The following is a 25152-nucleotide window of genomic DNA, read 5'->3' as shown; positions in this document are numbered from 1 at the left end:
TGTTATAGCCTATGCCTCTGCATAAAAACTTCGTTTACCCCCTCTTTTAGTTAATTATCGTAATTTTATGTCTAAACACTTCATTTTTGTATCTTGTGTAGAAATAATATCTGTGTAAGTCGCACAACATGTTTATCTGTGCTTGCGACATTCCTTTGTCAACTGAAGATAACCTGAGAAGCCGAAAGCCATTTCGTGACCAAATAAATATAATTTTGCAGAAAATTATGAAGTATTATATTTTTTAATATTATTGTCATGTTCTGTCGAGCATCAACGGAAAATTCAGTCTTTCTTATTTTTATTTTTTAAAGAGTGCCATAAATTTTTGAATCACCTCGTAAGTAAACCAGGCAACTGTTGTTAACCAAATAATTGTTATAACAATAATATTCACTGTACACTACAGAAGATGGCCAAGACAAGTAGGTGAGACATGTCTGGTAAAGAAGAACAAAACTTCAGATCTAACACGAGCATCACTACTGTTGTTCATTAAATCAAAAGTGCTGCTATGAAACACTAACGTTATCTGTGCGTAGCAGTAAAAAAACAAAATGTTCAAAATTAAGCAAATCATTTTTTTTTACGACTGTAACCACTGAAGGTGCCCAAAAAATTCAGCAAAACATTTTAGTTAAATACAAAACAGAGATTCACTTGCATAAGAAACATAAGAGTAATAGCAATGAAGCAGCAACTGAGGAAAAATGGCTGAAAATATAACAATATAATATTGTAAATGCTGATCTATGGCAGTAAATGAACGTCTACTAATTTCATAATCCATTTCCAAGGTTATGTGACGATGTTCCCTCGAGAAGGAATCATAAGTGGATCACACTAAACTGTACCATCGTTCTAATCCTAATACTCAATGAGTTACCAAAAAACTGCAGTAAAAACGTTATACTACATATGGGATCAATTGTCGGAACTGCGATAATTTCAAATTGGACCAGTCAGTGTTACAGAAATTTCAATTTCTAGGCAGACCTATGAAAAAGTTTTCACTTCGAAATATGTGTATTTCAGTCATATAACATCTATATACTACCTAAGTAATAAATACATTTTGATTTGCACTCAGTAAGGGCTTCACAGCCATATAAGGACAAATGACCTTTCTTTTAACAGGTCGCGTAACATCATATGAAACGTAAATTAAAGATATTATTATAAAAGCAACCGACATATGCCATAATTACGTGAGTACAAGTTACTATCTGCATATTAGCGCACAGAAGATATAGTTTTCATAAAATATGTACACTATATTTTAAATCAGGAACTCATATATCTATGTAGCTTAGCAAAAATATATTAGCCGAGAAATATTATACTAATCACATTACGAAAACATCATGGAAATATCATGTTCTTAATACCTTGGAGGGGGGGGGGGGGTGTGGTATTCAAAAAACTAGCGATCCTGTCCTGGTAATAATGAAGTCATAAATTTTATAATTCTCTAATTCCAGTGATGGCTTTACACATAGACTCCTCTGTCGCTTTATTGCCTGCTAAGGGGAGTCATATGCGAGATAAACAGCCGCGCACGTCCTTTGTTCTTACGTGACAGACATAAAACGGACGAGTCTGGTATTCAGTCTCTAAGAGACTAGAATAGCAATTCTGTAACATAGACGACATTAAATGTTTACCACAGGGAGATAGGGAGGTTACCAGCAGATTATTACTGGGGGGGTGGACGTGGGGGGTGGGGGGGGGGAGGGGGACTGAAGCCCAAGGTGTTCTAGAATAATGTCAGAAACTACCTTCCATATACCCACTTATTCCTGAGACTCTTTGTAATCCCTTATGTTGTCTATGTCAGAATTTTGTAATGTTCAGTTTCGACAGTGGAAGTTATATCACGAAACATCTCTTTGTTTCATATCCTAAATTATCTCCTGAGATCAGTGTAGCAAGATGCAATCTGTCTACTCAAGTTGGAACAATTTTGGTATGCTTTATCTACAAGGGAGTCTTATCTTGTGGCAGAGGAGGGAAAAAGTATGGTACCTCATACGCTGACAACTGTCTATGAAGAGAATCGAACAAGACAATCTATAAAGTGCAAATTTTATGTCACTGTTCCGTATTAGAAAAATATCGGCAGCGAAAATTACAATAGTAAAAAACACTTTGTTTCGTAACAGGTACGTGAGCAAACATAAATGAGTCTTATTAGAGAAATGATGGAGAATGCTGCCATCATTATAGACACTTGTTCCATATAGACTGATGTTGGGCAAGTGAACATCCCAGAGACATTTAGGAACAGAGAAGCTTTCACTAGACATCTTATGCCTTAATGACTAACTCTAGTGGTTTTGACATGAATGAGATGTTGTACCCTTTATAGTAATTGGGTTCCATAATAGAGATTTGTCCTGATGGGTTCAAGGTATTTGTTTTCTGCTGGTTGATACTGTCTGGCGACACTGGATTTCTTTGATAAGACCTGCTGTTACCTTGGCATCAGCCAAATTCATCGGAGGTCTCCAGTGACAATCACAGCAATGAATCAACGACAGCACTAGAGCCACCTCCCAGCCAGGGACTTCCTGCGAGTGATAAGTCCACATCTTTGCAACTGGCGAGGACATGAGGAGTGAAGAAGATAACAACGTCAACGCGAGAGGGTTCTGCATTAGCATGGAGAGACTACCAACTATGGCTCAGGACCATGAATGAGTACAGCTGGGAGCCAGTGAGGACCTCAGCAGTAAAGGTGATGGCAAAGACGTCGACACCAGGGGTTCAGAGCACACTTAGATGCCTTGCCAGACAGGGCCTTCCTCAGGGTTCCGAGTAGTGTGGTCTTGCCCACAGTTCATACCATTGGAGATGGTGGCTGACAGGTCTTGCCAACAGTTCATACCATTGGAGATGATGGCTGACAAAGATCTCAGTGGTGAAGACGATGGTGATGACCGCATTGCCAGAGGTCCCAAGGTGGGCACAGCCACCAGGAAGCGCTCCAGGGTCACAACTGGGGCGGACTGAAATCTTACCATCAGTCCACACTGTCAGAGCCAGCGTCTGGCGAGGACCTCAGTGGTGAACAGGATGGCGACGATCTGGGCAGCCCCATGGAGAGCACGGGGACCCTCGCAGCCACGGACTGCCCTAGGCTCACGAGTGGGGCGGGTAGCGTTCCACCATTCTCTTTCTTGAGCTTCATGCGCCGATTCTGGAACCAGATCTTGATCTGGCGCTCTGTGAGGCCCAGCGCCTGCGAGATCTCCACTCGTCGGCGGCGAGTCAGGTAGCGGTTGTAGTGGAACTCCTTCTCCAGCTCCAGCGTCTGGAATCGAGTGTACGTCTGGCGGGTGCGTTTGGCTGTCTCCCGTCCTGGAATCTCACCTGCAGACACGTGAAGGCAAATCGGTTACTGCAGTCGTTAGAGTTAAGGGAATCCTTGATACAGCAACCACTTCACAAAATTGAAAGGATTGGCTTAGTAGGTACAACATGACCATGGCAGCCAAAATGCATACAGTAAACGTTTATCATGCCAAGCCCAACTCCCACTCTTAGCACATGATACCTTAAGAGTCATATATAGTTTAACCAGGTGGGGTCTGTGTGTCTGGACATTTGAAGAGGTACTGGGCTATTACTGCTAATTGTAAGAGAAAATGGATTGCCATTGGGTATCCAGTAGGACTGGCAACAGCGTTGAGGACGGAGAGCTCAGAACATTTTCCAAGATGAAGTCACTTTGTGATATTCGCTATTTATGGCTTCATTAAAACAGCAAATAGTTAACACTTTCAGCCAGAAGGCAAATACTTGTCTATAAAGAATGATTAATGTATAATAAGGCGTCGCATAGCGATGGTGGAATTTCCTAAATAATGTAATTCGTCGTCTTCGGGCGCAAACATAAACAGAAGAATACGGATAGATATGCGATCCTTCACTATTTTGTTCGCTGGAGAACAAATGAAGCCTTGAGCGCTGAACACTTGCACTGTTTTTCTTAAGTAAGACGGACGCAGATTTGTGGCGGTCTGATCTACTTTTTTTACTAAATAAATTAAAACGCGTTCCGTCTAAGTTTGAGTGAAGTGTAAAAAGAACTGTTATAACTTATCGTGACGACGCACAAGCGACTCAAAAGGACAATGGCTATATAAAAGAGCGCTCAATGGACATGGAGGAGGAGGATATTAGTGTTCAACGTCCCGTCGACAACGCGGTCATTAGAGACGGAGCACAAGCTCGGATTAGCGAAGGATGGGAAAGGAAGTCGGCCGTGCCCTTTCAAAGGAACCATCTCGGCATTTGCCTGGAGTGATCTAGGGAAATGACGGAAAACCTAAATCAGGATGGCAGGACGCGGAATTGAACCGTCGTCCTCCCGAATGCGAGTCCAGTGTGCTAACCACTGCGCCACCTCGCTCGGTCAATGGACATGAAACGGACATAAAAATCTACTGTCATTGTAGTACTAAGCTTAAGGTACGATATATGCTTTAGTTATAATAAATATTTGTTCTGGGAATACTGACTCATTTAGCAGTGCTCATTCCTCTCATCTCCTCAGTATTATTTTCATTTTAATTATGCATTTTGCTAATATTACAGACACCAAGATCAGCAGTCCAATGTGCGTGTTACATTGACAAAAAGAAAACTTTTATCGTCTTCTTGCATCAGCTTTAATATTGAATTTCCCTTTTGTGTGATGTTACAGTTGTTTTGCGCCCTTAAGAACTTTCTGGTCCCTTAGGAAATTGTTTTGTCATAACAATAACTTCACCGCCGGGTATGATCGTATCTACGATCATGACGTAATTAGAAAGACGATAACGCAATTTTTTAATCAATAGCACGATAGCTGTGACTGCTTCAAGCCACGCAAAACTGCAATTAAAGACTATTCACATTTCATAATGCAATATTTTATGACAATGGTCAATTCACGATTCTTACGTCAATTGTGATTGACAAAACAGTAAGCGAAATCTCAAATTCCAACTTTTACATCGAATAACAACATCACTTTTATTTTGTTACATCACAACTTCTAGATGTAGAGTTGATTAGTCTGTGGTAAACGAAGAGGTAGATTTCTGGTTAGGTATTAATGACTTAGTGAGTAATGTTAATTCTAGGCTCTAACGTTTCACATGTGATGTAGCCACCTTTCAGGAATAGTTACACCGAATAAAAATAAACTCAAGTAGTTTTCAGTAGCCGGCCGCTGTGGCCGATTGGTTCTAGGCCCTTCAGTCCGGAACCACGCTTCTGCTACGGTCGCAGATTCGATCCTGCCTCGAGCATGGATGTGTGTGATGTCCTTAGGTTAGTTAGCTTTAAGTACTTCTAAGTCCATGGGACTGATGACCTCAGATGTTAAGTCCCATAGTGATTAGAGCCATTTGAACCACTTTAGTTTTCAGTGACAGCTTGACGCCTAACATACCAAGCCTATGTCGTCAAACTTTGTTTACCAAACTGGGGTCTTTTAAAAAATGGCACAAATCGATTCCGTGTCACAGCAGCAGTAAAAACTGCACAACGAATATTTTTGTCTGTTATCCACATTTTGGAAATTGATTCCTTTCAGCAGCGAAAAGCTCCAGCAGTCAGTAGTTCACCACAAAAAGCTATCATTGTGGCAGAATCTTCATCTGTTCTAATTATCATTCTGTCCAAAGCAACAACATTTGCATTGTAATGCTTCAGGATTGATGAAGGTGTATACACGTAGTATTTACAATTTAGTCATCAAAGAACATGTTAGGAAACTTCGGAAATTGTGGTTGCAAGATCATTTGCATTCGTTGGTCTGAGGGATCCTTTGACAACGTTATACTGAAGATAGCGAGTCAACAGGTACACTGGAGTGGTCCATTTTCGTTCGGACTCAGCAATAAAATCATTTCCTTCACCGTGATGCCCATAAGAATTTTCACTGTCAATGTCACTTACTCCCGAATTCACGTCGAGGCTATCTTCCGATTCTGACGTACTTTGTTCTGGAATAAAGGTTCGCTCCAGACATTCACACATCACAGAGATCACATTCATCCAGTATCTGAAGAATGCACGAACAGTTCATCTACGTTTGCAGCAGCATGGAACATAAGCTCTGAGACCATGGCTGCGGTTACCCTTGACGCTGCATCACAGACAGGAGCGCTTGCGATGGTGTACTCAACGACGAACGTGGGTGCACGAATGGCAAAACGTCATTTTTTCCGATGAATGCACGTTCTGTTTACAGCATCATGATAGTCGCATCAGTGTTTGGCGACATCTCGGTGAACGCACGTTGGCAGCCAGTATTCGTCATCGTCATACTGGCGTATCACCCAGCGTGAAGGTATGGGGTGCCATTGGTTACAGGTCTCTGTCACCTCTTGTTCGCATTGACGGAACTTTGATCAGTGGACGTTACCCTTGATTCCATCGCTGCGAAACCCTACATTTCAGCAGGATAATGCACGACCGCATGTTGCAGGTCCTGTACGGGCCTTTCTGGATACAGAAAATGTTCGACTGCTGCCTTGGCCAGCACATTCTCCAGATCTCTCACTAATTGAAAAAGTCTGGTCAGTGGTGGCCGAGCAACTGGCTCGTCGCAATACGCCAGTCACTACTCTTGATGACCGCGCGAGGTGGCGCAGTGGTTAAACACTGGCCTTGCATTCGGGAGGACGACGGTTCAATCCCGCGTCCGGCCATCCTGATTTAGGTTTTCCGTGATTTCCCTAAATCGCTCCAGGCAAATGCCAGGATGGTTCCTTTCACAGGGCACGGGCGACTTCCCTAATCCGATGAGACCGATGACCTCGCTGTCTGGTCTCCTTTCCCAAAATAACCCAACCCAACCCAACTACTCTTGATGAACTGTGGGATCGTGTTGAAGCTGCATGGGCAACTGTACCTGTACACGCCATCCAAGCTCTGTTTGACTCAATGCCCAGGCGTGTCAAGGCCGTTATTACGGCCAGAGGTGGTCGTTCTGGGTACTGATTTCTCAGGATCTATGCACTCAAATTGCTTGAAAATGGAATCACGTGTCAGTTCTAGTATAATATATTTGTCCAATGATTACGCGATTATCGTCTGTAATTCTTCTTGGTGTGGCAATTTTATTGGCCAGTAGTGTATGTAGGGCAGTCGCAGGGTTAGGTTCGGTCGGAACGCGACAGTGTAGTTGCGAGTTGACGGAAGCAACGATTGTGAGAGCAAAAAGTTTGGTTTTGGTGACAGTTTCAGCCCAAGGTCTAGGTTAGGTTGGAGTGTGACAGTTTGATTGTGTATTGGCGGAACCAATGAACGTGAAGCGAAAATACCTGGCTGCCGCACAAAAACTGTATTTTAGTCGGCTGTCATTAGACGGTCCCGAAGTAACAGCTGCGATCTTTGAACCACTTTGAAAACTTAACAAGATCTGATAGAATACTTACGCAGATTTTTTTGAGTAGTGCCCCGCTATAATTAACTGCATCATCTGCAAAACCTCTGTGGTTAGTAGTAATATTATCTGCCATATCATCAATACATAATATGACCAGCAAGGATCCCAATATACTTCCAGGGGTCACACCAATAGTTACCTGTACATCTTACGTCTCTCTCCAACCAAGATAACCTAATGTGTCCTCCCTACCTACCAATACATTTTGTCATCCGATCATTGGTGCCTTGTTACTGCCACCAAGATGTGGAATCCAGTTCATTTTGACCCTGCTGCACACGACTCCACATGCTGGCGTGACATGTTTAATAAGTTATACTATTTCCATTTGAAGATTTTGTTGCTCTTTGTCAGTGTTGCCAGTGCGTTAGTGACAGATTACGCTTGGCGTCTGAAGATGTCGGTTTTTTGGCGTCGAAGCTGATACCATATTTTGGGTAAACGACGTTGGAATACAACACAGCTGTTGGTTTCAGTTATCCAAACACTTCATTTCCGGCTGTTGTTTCACTGTCCTCGATGGATTAACAGTGAATAAATCCTTATTCCAGTTACAAATGTTATCCGACACAGGTTATTACGGTCCTTTCGTTACGAAGCGTACTAAGTCAAATGGTATGAAAATGACAAAAAAAGACTCCATTGTTCGACTGGCTACTTCAACTCAGAATGAGATAAGCACTAATTGTGTTTCGTATGTTCGATTTTTTCGGAATCCGTACTGGTTGACATGGACAACGTCATTGTGTTCGAGATATCTTTCTATGTTTGAAAAAAAAAAAAAGGCTCTGAGCAATGTGGGACTTAACATCTTAGGTCATCAGTCCCCTAGAACTTAGAACTATTTAAACCTAACTAACCTAAGGGCACCACACACATCCATGCCCGAGGCAGGATTCGAACCTGCGACCGTAGCGGTTGTGCGGCTCCAGACTGAAGCGCCTAGAACCGCTCGGCCAGACTCGCCGGCTCTATGTTTGAGATTAGATATCTGTTCAAGATAAGACTACGTTAGAGAGCAGAACATAGTCTAAAATTTTAGAACAAACATTGGACGATACTTTTGTGCACGACTTCTGCTACCTTTTCTGGTGTGATTAATGTTTTCTTCCAACCCTCGGGCACAGTTATTTGTTCGGAAGAGCTACGGTGTATCATGATTCTATCTGACATAGACGATGTTCATATCGGTCCCTCGAGCAAAGATGGGTACGTAGTGGCTGAAAAAAGGCGAAGGTCTCTGTTTTCACGAGAGGGCCGTTGGACGGATAGACACAATTATAGTTGTATATCGCTTGATGGACGATTTTGCGATCTACTACAGCTCTCAAAGGACCAGCCTTCTTGAAAGACGTCTTCAAGGATGTCTCTATCGCCTCCACTCTTGGGGCATCGAAACCGGCTTCCGTTTTTCTCCCAGTAAGACCGTTTGTGTCAATTTTTGGCGTCGTACAGAGTTTCTTCCACCTTCCTTACATCTAGGCCCTGTCAACCTTCCGTTCGCGGACGTCGCTAAATTCTTGGATCTTCTGTTTGACAGAAAATTGTGCTGGACCTCCCACGTTTCCTATCTGTCAGCTCGCTGTCTGCGATCCCTCTACGCCCTCCGTATCCTGAATGATACCTCCTGGGGAGCGGACCGAGTGGTCCTTCTCCGCCTCTATCGCGCCTTAGTGCGCTCGAAATTGGACTATGGAAGCATAGCTTACTCCTCTGCTCGGCCGTCTATTCTTCGGCGTCTCGACTCTGTCCACCACCGTGGATTACGTTTAGTGTCTGGAGCTTTTTAGAGTAGCCCTGTGGAAAGCCTGTATGCTGAGACTGCTGAACCTCCGCTGTCCATTCGGTGAGCTGTCCATCTGAGTCGCTATGCTAGCCATTTGTCTTCCATGCCTGCTAATCCGGCCCATGACCTTTTTTCCGACGCCTCCTTGGATTTAGGGTATGCAGGCCACCCTTCCTCTCTACTACCACCGGGAGTCCGCTTCCGTCAACTGCTATGTTCTCTTTACTTCCACTTTCCTAAAACTTTCTTGACAACTCGGGGCACAGCACCGCCTTGGCTCCGTCCCCGGACCTGCCTGTTCCGTGACCTTCGACAGCTTCCCAAGGATGGTACCCCTTCTCTCGTTTATCGCCGGGCATTTGCAGCTCCATGCGCACAAATGAAGGACATTTATTTACACTGACGACTCAAAAACATCATTTAGTGTTGGGAGTGCCTATATTGTTGGCGACATCCCTAATCGATTTCGGCTTCGGTTTTTACTGCGGAGGTTTACGCTGTTCTCCAGGCTATCCAATACATCCGTCGCCATCAGCGGATACAGTATGTTATCTGCTCAGACTCTCTCAGCTCTCTCCTCAGTCTCCAAGCTCTCTACCCTGTCCACCCTCTGGTCCACCGGATTCAGGACTGACTCCACATGGGACGCGCCTCTGTGGCGTTCCTCTGGATCCCAGGACACGTTGGTATCAGTGGAAACGAGGCAGCCGATACAGCGGACAAGTCTGCAGTCTCTCTTCTTCGGCCAGATATTCGCATGATTCCTTTCGCCGATCTACAGGATGTTTTATGTCGTCGTGCTGCTCTTTTATGGCACGCACATCGGTCTACACTTCCCAATAATAAATTGCGGGACGTGAAAGCTCTTCCCTATGCTTGGACCTCTTCCTCCCGAACTCGTCGTCGGGATGAGGTAATTCTAACTAGACTACGGATAGGGCACGGTCTTTTTAGCCATCGACATCTTTTAAGCGGCGATCCTCCCCCACTCTGTCCCCACTGCTCTCAGCTGTGGACGGTAAGACACCTTTTACTTGAGTGCCCTATTTTACTCAGTTACGCGCCCGTCTACAGCTGTCGCCTGATATGTCTTCCATTTTAGCAGATGACACGCGCTCAGCCGATCCAGTTCTAGAGTTTATTAGTATCAGCGTGATGACGTCGCGCATTTGAAGCTCTTTTTGGGGAAAGCAACCCCCCCCCCCCCTTTTCTATAGTGTTTTTCTAAGCTTTCCTTCTGTTTTTTAGTTTTCCCACTTTTTGAGTTTCGCTCCCATTCCTAAGCCACAGACCGGACGCTAATGACCGTAGCAGTTTTGCGCCCTGAAACCATAACAAAAAAAAAAAATCAACATGGATTCCGCACATGAAGGTCTTAGAAAACTCAGCTCGCTCGGTTGCTCCACGAGATCCATAGTGCTACAGACAACGGAGCTCAGGTTGATGCTGCGTTCCTCGACTTCAGGAAGGCATTTGACACCATCCTGCAATGCCGTTTAGTGGAGAAAATAGTAGCAACTGGATGAAGTATTTCCTTGTGTATACAACTCAAACATCGCTTTTAACGCAGCGAAATCGGCAGGTGTAAAGGTAAATTTCGGAGTACCCCAAGGAATTCTGACAAGACCGTTACTGTTGACCATGTATGTAAATGATCTACCGAGAGGTTCTACGCGCTACAGTCTGGACCCGCGCGACCGCTACGGTCGCAGGTTCGAATCCTGCCTCGGGCATGGATGTGTGTAATGTCCTCAGGTTAGTTAGGTTTAAGTAGTTCTAAGTTCTAGGGGACTCATGACCTTAGAAGTTAAGTCCCATAGTGCCCAGAGCCATTTCAACCATTACTGCGTTAGTGGTATTTACAGGTAATGTCATAAGAATGTCCTGCAGAGGACACGTGAATCGTGTAGGTTCAAAAATGGCTCTGAGCACTATGCGACTTAACATCTGACGTCATCAGTCCCCTAGACTTACAACTACTTAAACCTGACTAACCTAAGGACATCACACACATCCACGCCCGAGGCAGGATTCGAACCTACGACCGTAGCGGTCCTGCGGTTCGAGATTAAAGTGCGTACAACCGCTTGTCGTCCAAGGCCGGCTTTTTCTTCTTTTTCTTTTTTTTAAAATTAATAACGTAAACTTGTTCCACTGCAGTAGCAGAATCTTCAGTTAGCTTTTATTTTATAGCTTTTTACCACATGGTGTGGTTTTCCTGATGTACAGTGACTGTTTTGCTAAAGGCGGACCCTACCCAAAAAAATATGTATTGTATATGTAATCTGTAATCCAAGTTTCACATTACACCGTTAACGTACGTTATCGGCATTTAATTTCTTTAGTGACTGTAGTTCTCTTCTTACTGTTGCATTAATGTACAGAGCACGGGAGGAATGGCCGTTCATATGCCTCTAAGCGTGCTGTTATTATCCTAAACTTGTCCTCAACATCTCTATGGTAGCCATACGCGGGGAGCTGTAGTATATTCGTAGACCAACCATGTGAAGTCGGTTCTTGTTTGTAACTTTGTAGGTACTTCACGGTAAATGATAGCAGCCAGACAGTTGCAGGATAAAGATTTATTAAAATTCTTGACCACGGTTTCGGTATATCTAAATATGGTGTAGGGTCTGGCAGTTGATCATATATACGAGTAATCACTACTGTCGAACTACACTGTTGTTGTTTTGGTCTTCAGTCCTGAGACTGGTTTGATGCAGCTCTCCGTGCTACTCTATCCTGTGCAAGCTTCTTCATCTCCCAGTACCTACTGCAATCTACATCCATTTGTATCTGCTTAGTGTATTCATCTCTTGGTCTCCCTCTACGATTTTTACCCTCCACGCTGCCCTCCAATACTAAATTGGTGATCCCTTGATGCCTCAGAACATGTCCTACCAACCGATCCCGTCTTCTGGTCAAGTTGTGCCACAATCTTCTCTTCTCCCCAATCCTATTCAATACTCCCTCATTAGTTATGTGATCTACACATCTAATCTTCAGCATTCTTCTGTAGCACCACATTTCGGAAGCTTCTATTCTCTTCCTGTCCAAACTATTTATTGTCCATGTTTCACTTCCATACAAGGCTACACTCCATACAAATACTTTCAGAAATGACTTCCTGACACTTAAGTCTATGCTCGATGTTAACAAATTTCTCTTCTTCAGAAACGCTTTGCTTGCCATTAACAGTCTACATTTTATATCCTCTCTACTTCGACCATCATCTGTAATTTTGCTCCCCAAATAGCAAAACTCCTTTACTACTTTAAGTGTCTCATTTCCTAATCTAATTCCCTCAGCATCACCCGACTTAATTCGAATACATTCCATTATCGTCGTTTTGCTTTTGTTGATGTTCATCTTATATCCTCCTTTCAAGACACTGTCCATTCCATTCAACTGCTCTTCCAAGTCCTTTGCTGTCTCTGACACAATTACAATGTCATCGGCGAATCTCAAAGTTTTTATTTCTTCTCCATAGATTTTAATACCTACTCCGAATATTTGTTTCCTGTACTGCTTGCTCAATATACAGATTGAATAACATAGGGGAGAGGCTACAACTTTGTCTCAATCCCTTCCCAACCACTGCTTCCCTTTCATGTCCCTCGACTCTTATAACTGCCGTCTGGTTTCTGTACAAATTGTAAATAGCCTTTCGCTCCCAGTATTTTAGCCCTGCAACCTTCAGAATTTGAAAGAGAGTATTCCAGTCAACATTGTCAAAAGCTTTCTCTAAGTCTACAAATGTCAGAAACGTAGGTTTGCCTTTCCTTAATCTTTCTTCTAAGATAAGTCGTAAGGTCAGTATTGCCTCACGTGTTCCAGTGTTTCTACGGAATCCAAACTGATCTTCCCCGAGGTTGGCTTCTACTAGTTTTTCCATTCGTCTGTAAAGAATTCGTGTTAGTATTTTGCAGCTGTGACTTATTAAACTGATTGTTCGGTAATTTTCACATCTGTCAACGCCTGCTTTCTTTGGGATTAGAACTACACTATTGATAGCAAATTGCTGGAAACAGTATCTAGCGTAAAATACCGACGTGTAGCTGTCCAGATCGGCCTTAAGTGGAATGATTGCGCATATTAGAATTGAAGGAAAACTAAATGCGAGACAGATTCATAGGATGAATCTTAAGGAAATGTAACTGTTCCAGTGAAGAAGTAGCTTGCAAAACGCTTTTTCGGGTGATACTTGATTACTGTGTTATCTTTCCAGATATGACTGATACGAGAGAAAGAGAGAGAGAGAGAGAGAGAGAGAGAGAGAGAGAGAGAAGACCCAACGAAGAGCGACGCCTTTCGTCACGGGATCGTTTAGCTGGTGCTAGAGCACTGCAGAGGTGTTCAACAGATGCAGGCGCTATAAGGGGGGCGTTGTGCATCACGAAGAGGATTGCCATTGACATTTCATTTCAAGAGAGTACTTTCCGGGCAGACGAGGACAGAATGTTAGTTTCTCCAACACACATCTCCCGAAAAAGTCCCCGACGAGAAAATTCGAAAAATTGGAGCTAACACAGAGGTTTACCGACAACCATCTTTCCCACGCGCCATTCGCGAGTGGAAGAGGCAAGGCTGATCAGTTTAGTGGTACGTGAAGTGCCCTCCCCCACACACATCGTTAAGTGGCTTGGTGCAGGTGAAGATAGAGGCTACCTACAAATTACTTGTGTGATTCACCCTAGAATATTGCTCAAATGTGTATTACCCGTGCCAAATAGCACTAGCAGATGATTCTGAACGTATGCAAAGAATGGTAAGACAAACGGTCACAAGTTTGTTTGAGCCGTGGGGAAGTGTCACAGAAATACAGTTAGAGATGACATGATTCAAGACGAGAGAAACTGCAGAAAGTATGGCGAAAACAGCGGTAACATTTGTAAAGCCATTCTGTGACGTATGGCAAATAAGGTATTATGAAATTTCTCTCGGAATGCAATATTTGGAACAAAATAATACACATATTATAATGTTTTACGTTATTTTATAACTATGCTATTTCTGCATGTTTTAGAATCAAAGAACCCACTGATGATGGGGATATTTGTCACTGAAAGTAGTTTGAGGAATAAATAAACAACAAAAGTGTTTTGTACCGAGGTCGACCCAAAATTGCATATTGTTGTGTGTAAGCCGTAAATTCAACTAAATACCTAGGTATTACAATTGAGAATTAAATTGGGAGGAACACACAAAAAATCTTGTGGTGAAGGCTAACCAAAGACTGCGTTTTATTGGCAGGACACTTAGAAAATGTAACAGAGCTACTAAGGAGACTCCCTACACCACGCTTGTCCGTCCTCTTTTAGAATACTGCTGCGCAGTGTGGGATCCTTACGGGATAGGACTGACGGAGTACATCGAAAAAGTTCAAAGAAGGGCATCACGATTTGTATTATCGCGAAATATGGGAGAGAGTGTCACAGAAATGATACAGGATTTGGGATGGACATCATTAAAAGAAAGGCGTTTCCCGTTGCAACGGAATCTTCTCACGAAATTCCAGTCACCAACTTTCTCCTCCGAATGCGATATTTTGTTGACACCGACCTACTTAGGGAGGAACGATCACCAAGATAAAACAAGGGAAATCAGAGCACGTACGGGGAAAGATACAGATGTTCATTCTTTCCGCGCGCTGTACGAGATTGGAATAATAGAGAATCGTGAAGGTGATTCGACGAACCCTTTGGCAGGCACTGAAATGTGATTTTCAGAGTATCCATGTAGATGTCGATGTAGAAACAGGGACCAGTGGAAGAGTTTCAAAATGAAATTCTGTACTGAAGAAACTGAACTGGCAAGTATTTGAAATCAGGCGTGAACCATTCCGAGAAAGTCTGCCTGTAAAGTTTCAGCAACTACATTTAAGTACAAAGCTTGGGGCTGTCCACTTCGTTCCCGTTTGAAGCTACCATCTAGTGAATTTATCGTTTTCTCATGTCCCCAGTACCACCTTTCAGTGGTTCGACCATTTTCTACCAATCATAGTTCTCTTCATTCGGAATGTGTGCTGTATATCTCTTGAATCGGAGAAGAATCTTCTGTGAGCAACATATTACTCTCTTCTAAACTTTCCATCGCTCACGATACTAATGTCATCACCAAAAGTGGACAATTCAGTAGAAGAAAGCCTTGCATACTGCTAGCCCCGAACGCGGAACAACACGAACTTCCTTTGATGGTTGATTGAAAGACCGACAAGCAGCGAAAAGCAAGCCACCACGACCGAATGGCATTTTTTTTTTTTTTTTTGCGTTCGCTTTTGTTTACAGTAGAGAGAATTACAACGCTGATGCTCGTTCGATTGTGTTTGCCTCGACGTAAACCAGGCTTTAGTATACACACTGCAGTTGCGTTGTAAAGACATAATGCATATTCATTTAACGCTGCAGTGGCATAGAGCTGTGGTTCGGATATTAAGAAACCCAATAATACCACTAATCCAGGTATGATGATGATGTTTGGTTTGTGGGGCGCTCAACTGCTCGGTCATCAGCTCCCGTATAAAGTCCCAATCTTTACACAGTCCAGTCTAGCCACTTCACGAATGATGATGAAATGATGAGGACAATACAAACACCCAGTCCCTGAGTAGAGAAAATCCCCAACCCGGCGGGGAATCGAACCCAGAACTCCTTGATCCTGAGGCAGCAAAGCTAGCCAATAGACCACGAGCTGCGGCCACCTAGGTAAGAAAAAAGGTGCAAACTGTTTACACATGTTTATCTAAACGCAATGCCAGTCTTTTTATAAAGGTGGGCATTAGAATACTGTCTGTCATCGGACACGTTTATTCACACTGGAATCACAACCTGACATTCACATTACCTACTGCTAAAGGAGTACTTTGTGGAATGTTTGTCTTACCGTAGGTAGGAGTAGTGTTTGCTGTCTTGGAATGTGAGGTATTTGAATGGCAACACTGTATCTCTAAAATCTTGGAAATCTGGAATACATTCCCGACATACGACGGACACTCCAAAAGAAATGCACACTATTTTTTTTAATCCATCTTTTATTCTACATGTTTGAAAGTTGTACAGTGTGTAGATACATCCTTTAGGAACAATATTTCCATTTCTTCACATAATTTCCATCCCTCTCAACTGCCTTACGCCATCTTGGATCCAGCGCCTGTATACCCGCACGGTAAAATTCTGTTGGAGCCACTGTTTGGCATCGTGCACAAGGGATTCATCATCTTCAAACCTTGTTCCATGAAGAGAGTCTTTCAGTTTCCCAAAGAGATGATAGTCACATGGAGCCAGGTCAGGACTGTAAGGCGGGTGTTTCAGTGTCGTCCGTCCGAGTTTTGTGATCGCTTCCATGGCTTTTTGACTGACAGGTGGCCGTGCATTGTCGTGCAACAGCCAAACATCTAGCTTTTGCCGATGTGGTCGAAGACGACTCAGTCGAGCTTGAAGTTTGTGCAGTGTCCTCACATATGCATCAGAATTTATGGTGGTTCCACTTGGCACGATGTCCGCAAGCAAGAGTCCTTCGGAATAGAAAAACACCGTAGCCATAACTTTTCCAGCACAAGGTGTGGTTTTGAATTTTTTTTCTTGGGTAAATTTGCACGATGCCACTCCGCTGATTGCCTCTCCGTCTCTGGTGAAAAATGATGGAGCCATGTCACAATTCTTCCGAGGAATTCATCTCTACCATTCTCGTACTGTTCCAAAAGTTCGCTGCATACCGTTTTTCTTGTTTCTTTGTGAGCCACTGTCAACATCCTGGGATCCCTTCTGGCACAAACCTTTCTTAACTCCAACACTTTCAGTATTCTGCAAACACTTCCTTCCCCTATCCCAACGTCGCGTGACAATTCGTTCACTGTGATGCGTCTGTCAGCAGTCACCAATTCGTTAACTCTCTGCACATTGTCTGGAGTGTGTGCAGTACGAGGCCTGCCGCTGCGAGGACAATCCTCAATATTGCCGTGCCCACTTTCATCACGTAACCTGCTTGGCCACCGACTAACTGTACTGCGATCGACAGCAGCATCTCCATACACCTTTTTCAATCTCTTGTGGATGTTTCCCACTGTCTCGTTTTCACAGCACAGGAATTCTATGACAGCACGTTGCTTCTGACGAACGTCAAGTGTAGCAGCCATCTTAAAGACATGCTGTGACGGCGCCACTCACGGGAACAGGTTGAACTAAGTTTGTAAACAAGCGGGAAGGATGTATCTACACACTGTAAAACTTCACACACGCAGAATGAAAACTGTATTTACCAAAAATAGTGTGTATTTCTTTTGGAGTGACTCTCGTATAAAGCCCAACAATTTACTGGGGGTAGCGATAATCAACCAGAGGAATCGGCGGAGCGTCTAAAAATAAGTATACGGAAATCTGCTGGCCTTTTTTGAGTCTACTAAAACCCGTTATGTAGCACTCCATGTGAGACTGGTACGGGAAAAGAGGCGCAAGCGTGTTGGTGCGGTGTGAAAGTCGGTGCAGGCAGAGGACTGAATTAGATTAACTACAGCGCACACGGAGGATTTCGGTCAGTCATTCTCCACGTGCTCCATGCGAGACTGGTACGGGAAAAAGCTTAATCATGACACAACAGGAAGTATTCCCTCCCATGCACTGCTCTGTGGCTTGCGAAGTGTGGATGTGGATGTAGGCGCACGCCCAACTTGACGCTACCTGTGGAAACGCTTACTAATGATTGGTCGTATACCGCATCAGATAGGTGGACGTAATTTTTGTTTACGCGGTTCTGGCTGCGGCTGTAGGATGCACTGAAACGGCCTAGAGTTGTGACTGAGGCCCGAGCGTGCTGGTGTAGTGGGGGTGGGGTGAAAGTCGGCGCAGGTAGAGGAACACCCTGGGGGAGGGCCATTGTATGTGGTGGCCGGACTCTGCCTGCCGCTGAGGAGGTCACGCGCTTTCTCTTCTACACCTGGAGTCTCCAGCCCTGTCCGTGCCAAGCCAGAATCTTCCAAAATACGTACCGTCTTTGGAATCTAGCTGTCATTCGTAGTATATCACGGCTGACTACTATAAAACGAACACATATTAAACGTAAGTGGCATTAAAACTTTCACCTGCGACTGACATAAACCAAGATTTCGAGAAACAACTCCAACCAGTTGCTTTAGTGATTCTTCAATTTTCATTTACGGTGATGGGTTTAGAACCACATTCATTGCAGGTTAAGTGCGTTGTAGTGGTTGTGTAGCTGTGGCAAGATACAGAAACGAAACAAGTAAGCACTAAAAGCGGTGAGAATTATTTACGTCTTAAAGTTTTGTTTTGATGTCCGTCGTTGGCCGAAAGAAAGAAAGAGAAGAACAAACATACTGCACTATACTATCATAGCTTAATTATTCTTGCCGAAAATCTTTTGTTCACCAACTATGGTGGAAGTTTTAACCTTTTCCCGTTTTCATGATCACAACACCTATCTCAGTTTGGTGAGGTACTGCCTTCATTGACTCAGGAGGATCGAGGGGACGAGGTCCTAATGCCAGTCGCGCGCGCGCGTGTGTGTGTGTGTGTGTGTGTGTGTGTGTGTGTGTGTGTGTGTGTGTGTGTGTGTGTGTGTCGTAGCGCAGTGTGTTTTTATATGTATTGTTGCTTTAAATTATATATTTTTGTGTATGTTCCATAGATCGATAAAAAAATTACTATATACTCGATTATTAACGTTTGCAGACTGTCAGAAGATGAATGGAAAGATTGATAAACGCCTACCTAGGGAACTATAAGTAAGGATTCTGCAGACATGTAGTAGTATACGAAGACACATTGCCCTTATGAGATGCGCTGAAGAAAGGTAAACCCGTATTTATACCATAAGTAAATTTGAGAAAAAAAAAAATGGTTTTGACTCTGTTGGGTGGAATACGCTTTCCGAAATTCCAGGGTTATCAGGGATAAGATACGAGGGGGCGGGGGAGCGACAGAGGGAGGGAGAGACTGTCTACATCTTGAACAGAGACAAGGCTGAGCAAGAAGTAAAGCAAAAGAAAAAGAATAATCTGGGAAAGCGTTTAGGAAGAAGAAATAGCAACTTTAAAGACAGATGATGGAATGATTTCACAACTTCGGAAGATACCTGCAAGACCTACTGAACGGAGTGGATAGTGTTATGAGCATCAATAAAAATGTGGAGTATAGTAGAATTAAGTCGGGCGTTAAAGAGGTAATTACACTAGGAAATGGGAACTGAATGTCCAGGATCACATTTTCCGTTTCGAGTGATGAAATAACTGAAAATGACCAGAGTAAACAGGATGTGAGATATAGACTGCGAATAGCAAAAAGGCACTTATGAAAAACAGGAATGAATCGTAAATTTAATGATTTGGGAAACCTGTCTAAAAGTATTTGCTTTGGATGCGGGTGCAGTTTTTGTGCGGAATGAAACCTGGGCGAAAAACATTACGTATGATAAGAATACTCCTCCTTCCGAACAGGCCATGAAGGCCCAACGGTACCGACCGGCTGCCGTGTCATCCTCACCCACAGTTGTCACTGGATGCGAAAATGGAGGGGCGTGCGGTCAAGACACCGTTCTCCCGGCCGTATGTCAGTTTCTGAGACCGGAGCCCCTAGTTCTCAGTCAAGTAGCTCCTCAGTTTGCTTCACAAGGGCTGAGTGCACCCCGCTTGTCAACGGCGCTCGACAGACTGGATGGTCACCCATCCAAGTGCTAGCCTAGCCCGACGGTGATCTGACGGGAACTGGTGTAACCACTGCGGCAAGGCCGTTGGCAAAATAAGAATACAGTAGCTCTTAAATGTGCTGCAGAAGAATGCTTAAGATTACATGGATAGATATAAGAACTGACGGAAACGTACAGAACCGAATTGGAGAGAAGAAAAAGGGGGAGGGGGGGATGGCGCAACTTACGTAAAAGGAAGAATCGGTTGATAAGACACATCAGGGGCGTTAAGGAATTGTCATATTGTCAATGGAGAGTAATAGTCTAAACCCTGTTCTTTACTCCACCTCAATCGTCGCTTAGTATTGACTATAAACATACGTGACCTATGAGCAGTTGCTCGACCATCCTACTCCATTCCTTTTAACTCGTTACGCACAGTCACGTACTAGATGGACTGCTGTAGCACATTGGGACTCACGAGTGATTCGTTTCGCTGATTTCAAATCAAAATGGTTGAAATGGCTCGGAGCACTATGGGACTTAACTTCTGAGGTCATCAGTCCCTTAGAACTACTTAAAGCTAACTAACCTGAGGACATCACACACATCCATGTCCGAGGCAGGATTCGAACCTGCGACCGTAGCGGTCGCGCGGTTCCAGACTGTAGCGCCTAGAACCGCTCGGTCACCGTTTCGCTGATTTCATGCAGTTTTTTTCACCGCTCTTCGCAATGCTTGAGATGCCACACGGTGTCACAAAACGTGTTCTTCTTTTGGTTTCCTAAAAGCGAACAAGCGAATAATACAGAAACTGGCCATGGGGCGATAGTAAGGATCTAACCCAAGCCTAAGGTGAGCGGTCTCGTGCAGTACTAACTGACACTGACTGTATCTCGCTGGCCGCTTGAATTTGCGCACGCAACGGCCAGATTAGCTAACTTCGACGCTAATTAACTCGGAAACGGCGGAACTTATCGATTTTTTTTTTCTGGCTTATCTCTCAGTACAACCTACCCTGCAACATCCTTACGAGCTTTTCAGACTCTTTTCTGACCGCCCTGTATAATTTACGTTATATGACACTCAGATGTGATCAGCCTTGACTGAAACTTCCTGGCGGATTAAAACTGTGTGCCGGTCTGAGACTCGAACTCGCGACCTTTGCCTTTCGCGAGCAAGTGCTTCTAACAACTCTACCACAACAAAGGTCAAAATTAATTATGATTGTGGTGTTACTCACGCTGCTAAATACTGCATTTTCGGGAAACAACAAAGTTATTGTGTGGCAGTTGTCATTAGAGCACAGTTAATAAAGTCATTTCACGAAATAATGGATAAACTAGGCACTCATCTTTTCGTGTTTCCCAAGCTGGTCTCGTTGTGAACTCATGGCTCTATCATCGAAAATCTAGGTAGTGATGAGTCCAAGCTCCGATGCAAAGAGGCCTAAGTGTTATTCTGCGATATTCAAAAGTTTCATACATGCGTTTCATAAACCATTCTTGAAGATTAAACTTTTGCAAGTTAGCACATGGTGATGAAAAAAAGTAATCAGCACTCCGAATTTAAGTTAACTTCTTTTTTTATTACTTTTGTTGCAATATCAATTCACTTCACAAAATAAAAGATACTTGAAAATATCTTCCTCACTGTTAAAGTTGACATTTTATAAACTGACTACAATTTGAGTCTTTCCAACATGACGTCCAAGACTTGACTCTCTAATAACCGCTTACGCGCCCAAAAACCAGAGTTACAAGTACGACAAAGATCATAGTGACAGAAGAAAGAATACACATAAGAATAATATCACTGCAACACAAAAATATCGATGTATCAAAGTACCTCTACATTAATGAAATCAAATCTCAATGTTGTCTCAGAAATATGTTAACTACTTTACAGAAACACAGTAGAATATTGCTGGTATTGAGAGGTCGAGGTGAGGTGCCGTAATGGTTACGTAATTCAAGTACCATTACATGCACAACCAACAGAGCTACCCAAGCACGACTCACGCCCCGTCCTCACAGCTTTTTTTTGCCAGTACCTCGTCTCCTACCTTCCAAACTTCACAGAAGCTCTCCTGCGAACCTTGCAGAACTAGCACTCCCGCCGCCTGGGGGATGTTTCCAGAATGAATGGTAGAGCACTTGCCCGAGAAAGGCAAAGGTCCTGAGTTCGAGTCTCGGTCCGGCACACATTTTAAAACTGCCGGGAAGTTTCATATCAGCGCACACTCCGCTGCAGAGTGAAAATCTCATTCAGCCTTGACTGCCCAAATGATATTAATACGCTGAGCGAGATGTTAAGTCCTAAATAGGTTGAAAGACGCTATCGACATCCCCCGAAAATCGAACTGAAACCAAAATGCAGAAGCAAGCCCATAGCACCGAATTAACGTTATCGCTGGAGCTCATATGGTGCGATGGAAGCTTGTTCCTGAATTATAACATCAGCTTGATTTTCGGAAGATTTCGATGGCACCATTGATAGTATGCTCACTTGGCGTGTTACTGTCATTAGGGTCTTCTATCCATCTCTTACATTTGGGTCACACATGACGTAATTCATATATTCACCTGAAGATGTGGCTTTAAGTTATGGAACCGCTTGTAATTATTAAAAAAAATGGCTCTGAGCACTATGGGACTAAACTTCTGAGGTCAACAGTCCCCTATAACTTAGAACTACTTAAACCTAACTAACCTAGACAACATACACATCCATGCCCGAGGCAGGATTCGAACCTGCGACCGTGGCGGTCGCGCGGTTCCGGACTGTAGCGCCTAGAACCGCTCGGCCACCCCAGCCGGCCTTGTGATTCTAAATAAAGTGCTTTACATACAGCTGTTTGCGGTTTTAATTCCACAAAAAATAATAGTTAATAAAAATACGCAGTCAATAAATACTCGCTTGAAACAAACTCAGTACTACAATATCACCTTAGGAACATTTAGACAGTCTTCCCAGCAATTGTAATTAAATGCTTTTTATTCCATTCTTTCCTCACAATATCATTTCTTTTGACGATGACCTGTTTCAGTCAGGAATGGCCATCCTCAGATCTTTTCTACACCAAGTCTTAAAGTTATAAGGCCGTAATGGCGCCGTCAAAACATAAATATACTCAGCACAGCATCGTAACCTAAATCTAAAATAAGGTGTAGAACAGATCTAGGTGACGATGCTGTGCTGAGTATATTTATGTTTTGACGTCGCCATACGGCCTTATAACTTTAAGACATGGTGTAGAAAAGATCTGAGGATGGCCATTCCTGACTGAAACAGGTCATCGTCAAAAGAAATGATATTGTGAGGAAAGAATGGAATAAAAAACATTTGACAGTATCGGATAACTGTTCATATACGCGACTATGTTGCTGCTGGTGAATTGTAATTAAGTTCTGCAGCCAGATGGGAATCGCTGAATATCGGTATAATGAACGTTTTCATTAAATAAACAGAGAGAGAGAAATAATACAGGTGTATGCCAATAGGAAAGTATCGTTATTGCAAGCATAGAAGAATGACGCCGTGATTATAAATCTCTTTCTCGAAGGAATTAAACTGCGTAAGAGGAACTAGACAGAGGATGAGTAACAAACAGGACATATCGTGGTACTTACCGGATTGTGTCTTCATCCACGGGTAGAAAAAAGCGCACTGCGGTCGGACATCCATCTCCACTCTTGATAAGGGCGGGCAACGGTCTTGAACAGGCGGCGATGGGGTTGATGTCGTATTCGCGCTATCTGGGTAAGAGCTAACTTCGGGATTTGAATTCTTTTCTTCTTTTGGGAACGTCTCTGGACTGTATAGCACCTTCGGGAAAGACGTCGCAAAAGTCGCAGTCGCCGCAGATGGTGGTGAGTTCATGTGGAAGTTGCTGGACCCATCGTCGTCCCTTCTGATAGTTTGAAGATCCGAAAAGGCCTCTCCAAAACGCTGCATGTTGTGGAAATGGTCCCTAAAAGATGCTTGTCCTACAAGGTGAGGGGGACTAGCATTCCCACTCCCTGATCTCTCTGAAAATGTTGAGGTCTTCATCGCCATTCCAATTGGAGCCTCGGGTATGTCCACTTTATTGCTGACACTCACTGCTGATTGAGGATAAACATTCGGTGGAGTTTCAGTTGTTGGACGGTTGTTACTTACGTTCTTGAGCTTCTCTGTAGTCCTGTCCTCCAGAGCGGGAAACGGAGCGACCGGTCTTGCCAGACATTCACCATTGCTGGCAGCGCTGTAATGCATTTGGGCAAAGAAGTTGGTGGCGTACCTGATGTCGAAGGCGCCAGCGTTATTTGCGTCCCCATTTCTTCCACCAGAGGGAGGCCTCGTCGGAAACTGGGATACATACGTAGAGGGAGCTGGAAGATGTCTCGGTTGTTGGGTCTGTGGCAGATGCTGACTGTCTGAGGCTGATGGGGCGTGGTGATTCTCATAGGTCCCCAAGTCGTGAGATTGGTACATACCCCTGTTTTGTTGATGGTGGGTGATACTGGATAGTTGATGCCCTTGTTGTTGGTCTCCGACTTCTTGCTGGTGGTACCTTTGGGCCTGGTAAGTGTGATACTGTATTGGCCATTGTTGTGCCGGAGGTGGGGTACTAATATGGACTCCACTATGCCCTGGCATTGGTGGAGCACCACCAGGGAAATATGAGGTTGCAGATCCGGACATTTTCGTTAATCTGGATAGGGTGTCAACTCCAAAGTCACAAAGATCTTAAATTATCAAAATTGATTGACGACAGTGTCCATTGACTTAGAAGACTGAGAATCGCAAGTCCCATGCTACAAGCGATGACATCTTGTGTACCTTGCCATTATTGACACACGACTCTGAGATGCGCAAAATACCACATTCACTTCTCGCACAATTTTGGCTGTAATTGACAGCTGTGTCTCTCCAGAATATTTTACAATACCCTGTGTTCGAACAGTATCTACAACCAACAGTTTGGCTAGTTCACAGTGTAGCACTTGGCTGCTGTCGCTTTCTTCTGACGGATCTGCACTGTATTAAGTCGATGGCTGAAGTCCTTTGTTACTCCTTCTGACCAAGTCATTCCCTGAAAATGATAGAACAAAAGAAATAGTGTAAAAATTTGGCACGTTAACATCGTCACAATGCACTCAGTTACAGAAAAAGATAAGCACCTAGGTGGAATTGTTTTATATTGACGCATTTCCGTGAGTATGCAAATGATTTGGGTTGCAACCATGTAACACAGCCAGAACGTTTACCCGAGTGCATTTCTGGTGGCATCACATGACTT

At 43.7% G+C, this 25152-nt stretch overlaps 1 protein-coding gene across 1 annotated transcript; it reads right to left on the bottom strand.

The window, feature by feature from the left end:
- Nucleotides 1–3022: 3022 nt before the first annotated feature.
- On the bottom strand, nt 3023–24554 carry LOC126427940 (homeobox protein abdominal-A-like). The gene is made up of 2 exons (XM_050089831.1): nt 23501–24554; nt 3023–3372 (listed from the first exon to the last, which is right to left on the bottom strand). The coding sequence occupies exons 1-2, from the start codon at nt 24552–24554 to the stop codon at nt 3023–3025; spliced, it is 1404 nt and encodes a 467-aa protein (XP_049945788.1).
- Nucleotides 24555–25152: the final 598 nt, after the last annotated feature.

This window comes from Schistocerca serialis, chromosome 12 (genome assembly GCF_023864345.2).
Source record: "Schistocerca serialis cubense isolate TAMUIC-IGC-003099 chromosome 12, iqSchSeri2.2, whole genome shotgun sequence".
NCBI classification, from domain to species: Eukaryota; Metazoa; Arthropoda; class Insecta; order Orthoptera; family Acrididae; genus Schistocerca; species Schistocerca serialis.
The sequence above is the reverse complement of the archived record's forward strand: the minus strand, read 5'-3'. Positions and strand labels throughout refer to the sequence as shown.

Coding starts and splice junctions, on each gene's coding strand:
- LOC126427940 (XM_050089831.1), bottom strand. CDS start 24,554: ATGTCCGGATCTGCAACCTCATATTTCCCTGGTGGTGCTCCACCAATG. Junction 3,373..23,500: donor GTGGATGAAGACACAATCCG/GTAAGTACCACG, acceptor ACGTGTCTGCAG/GTGAGATTCCAGGACGGGAG.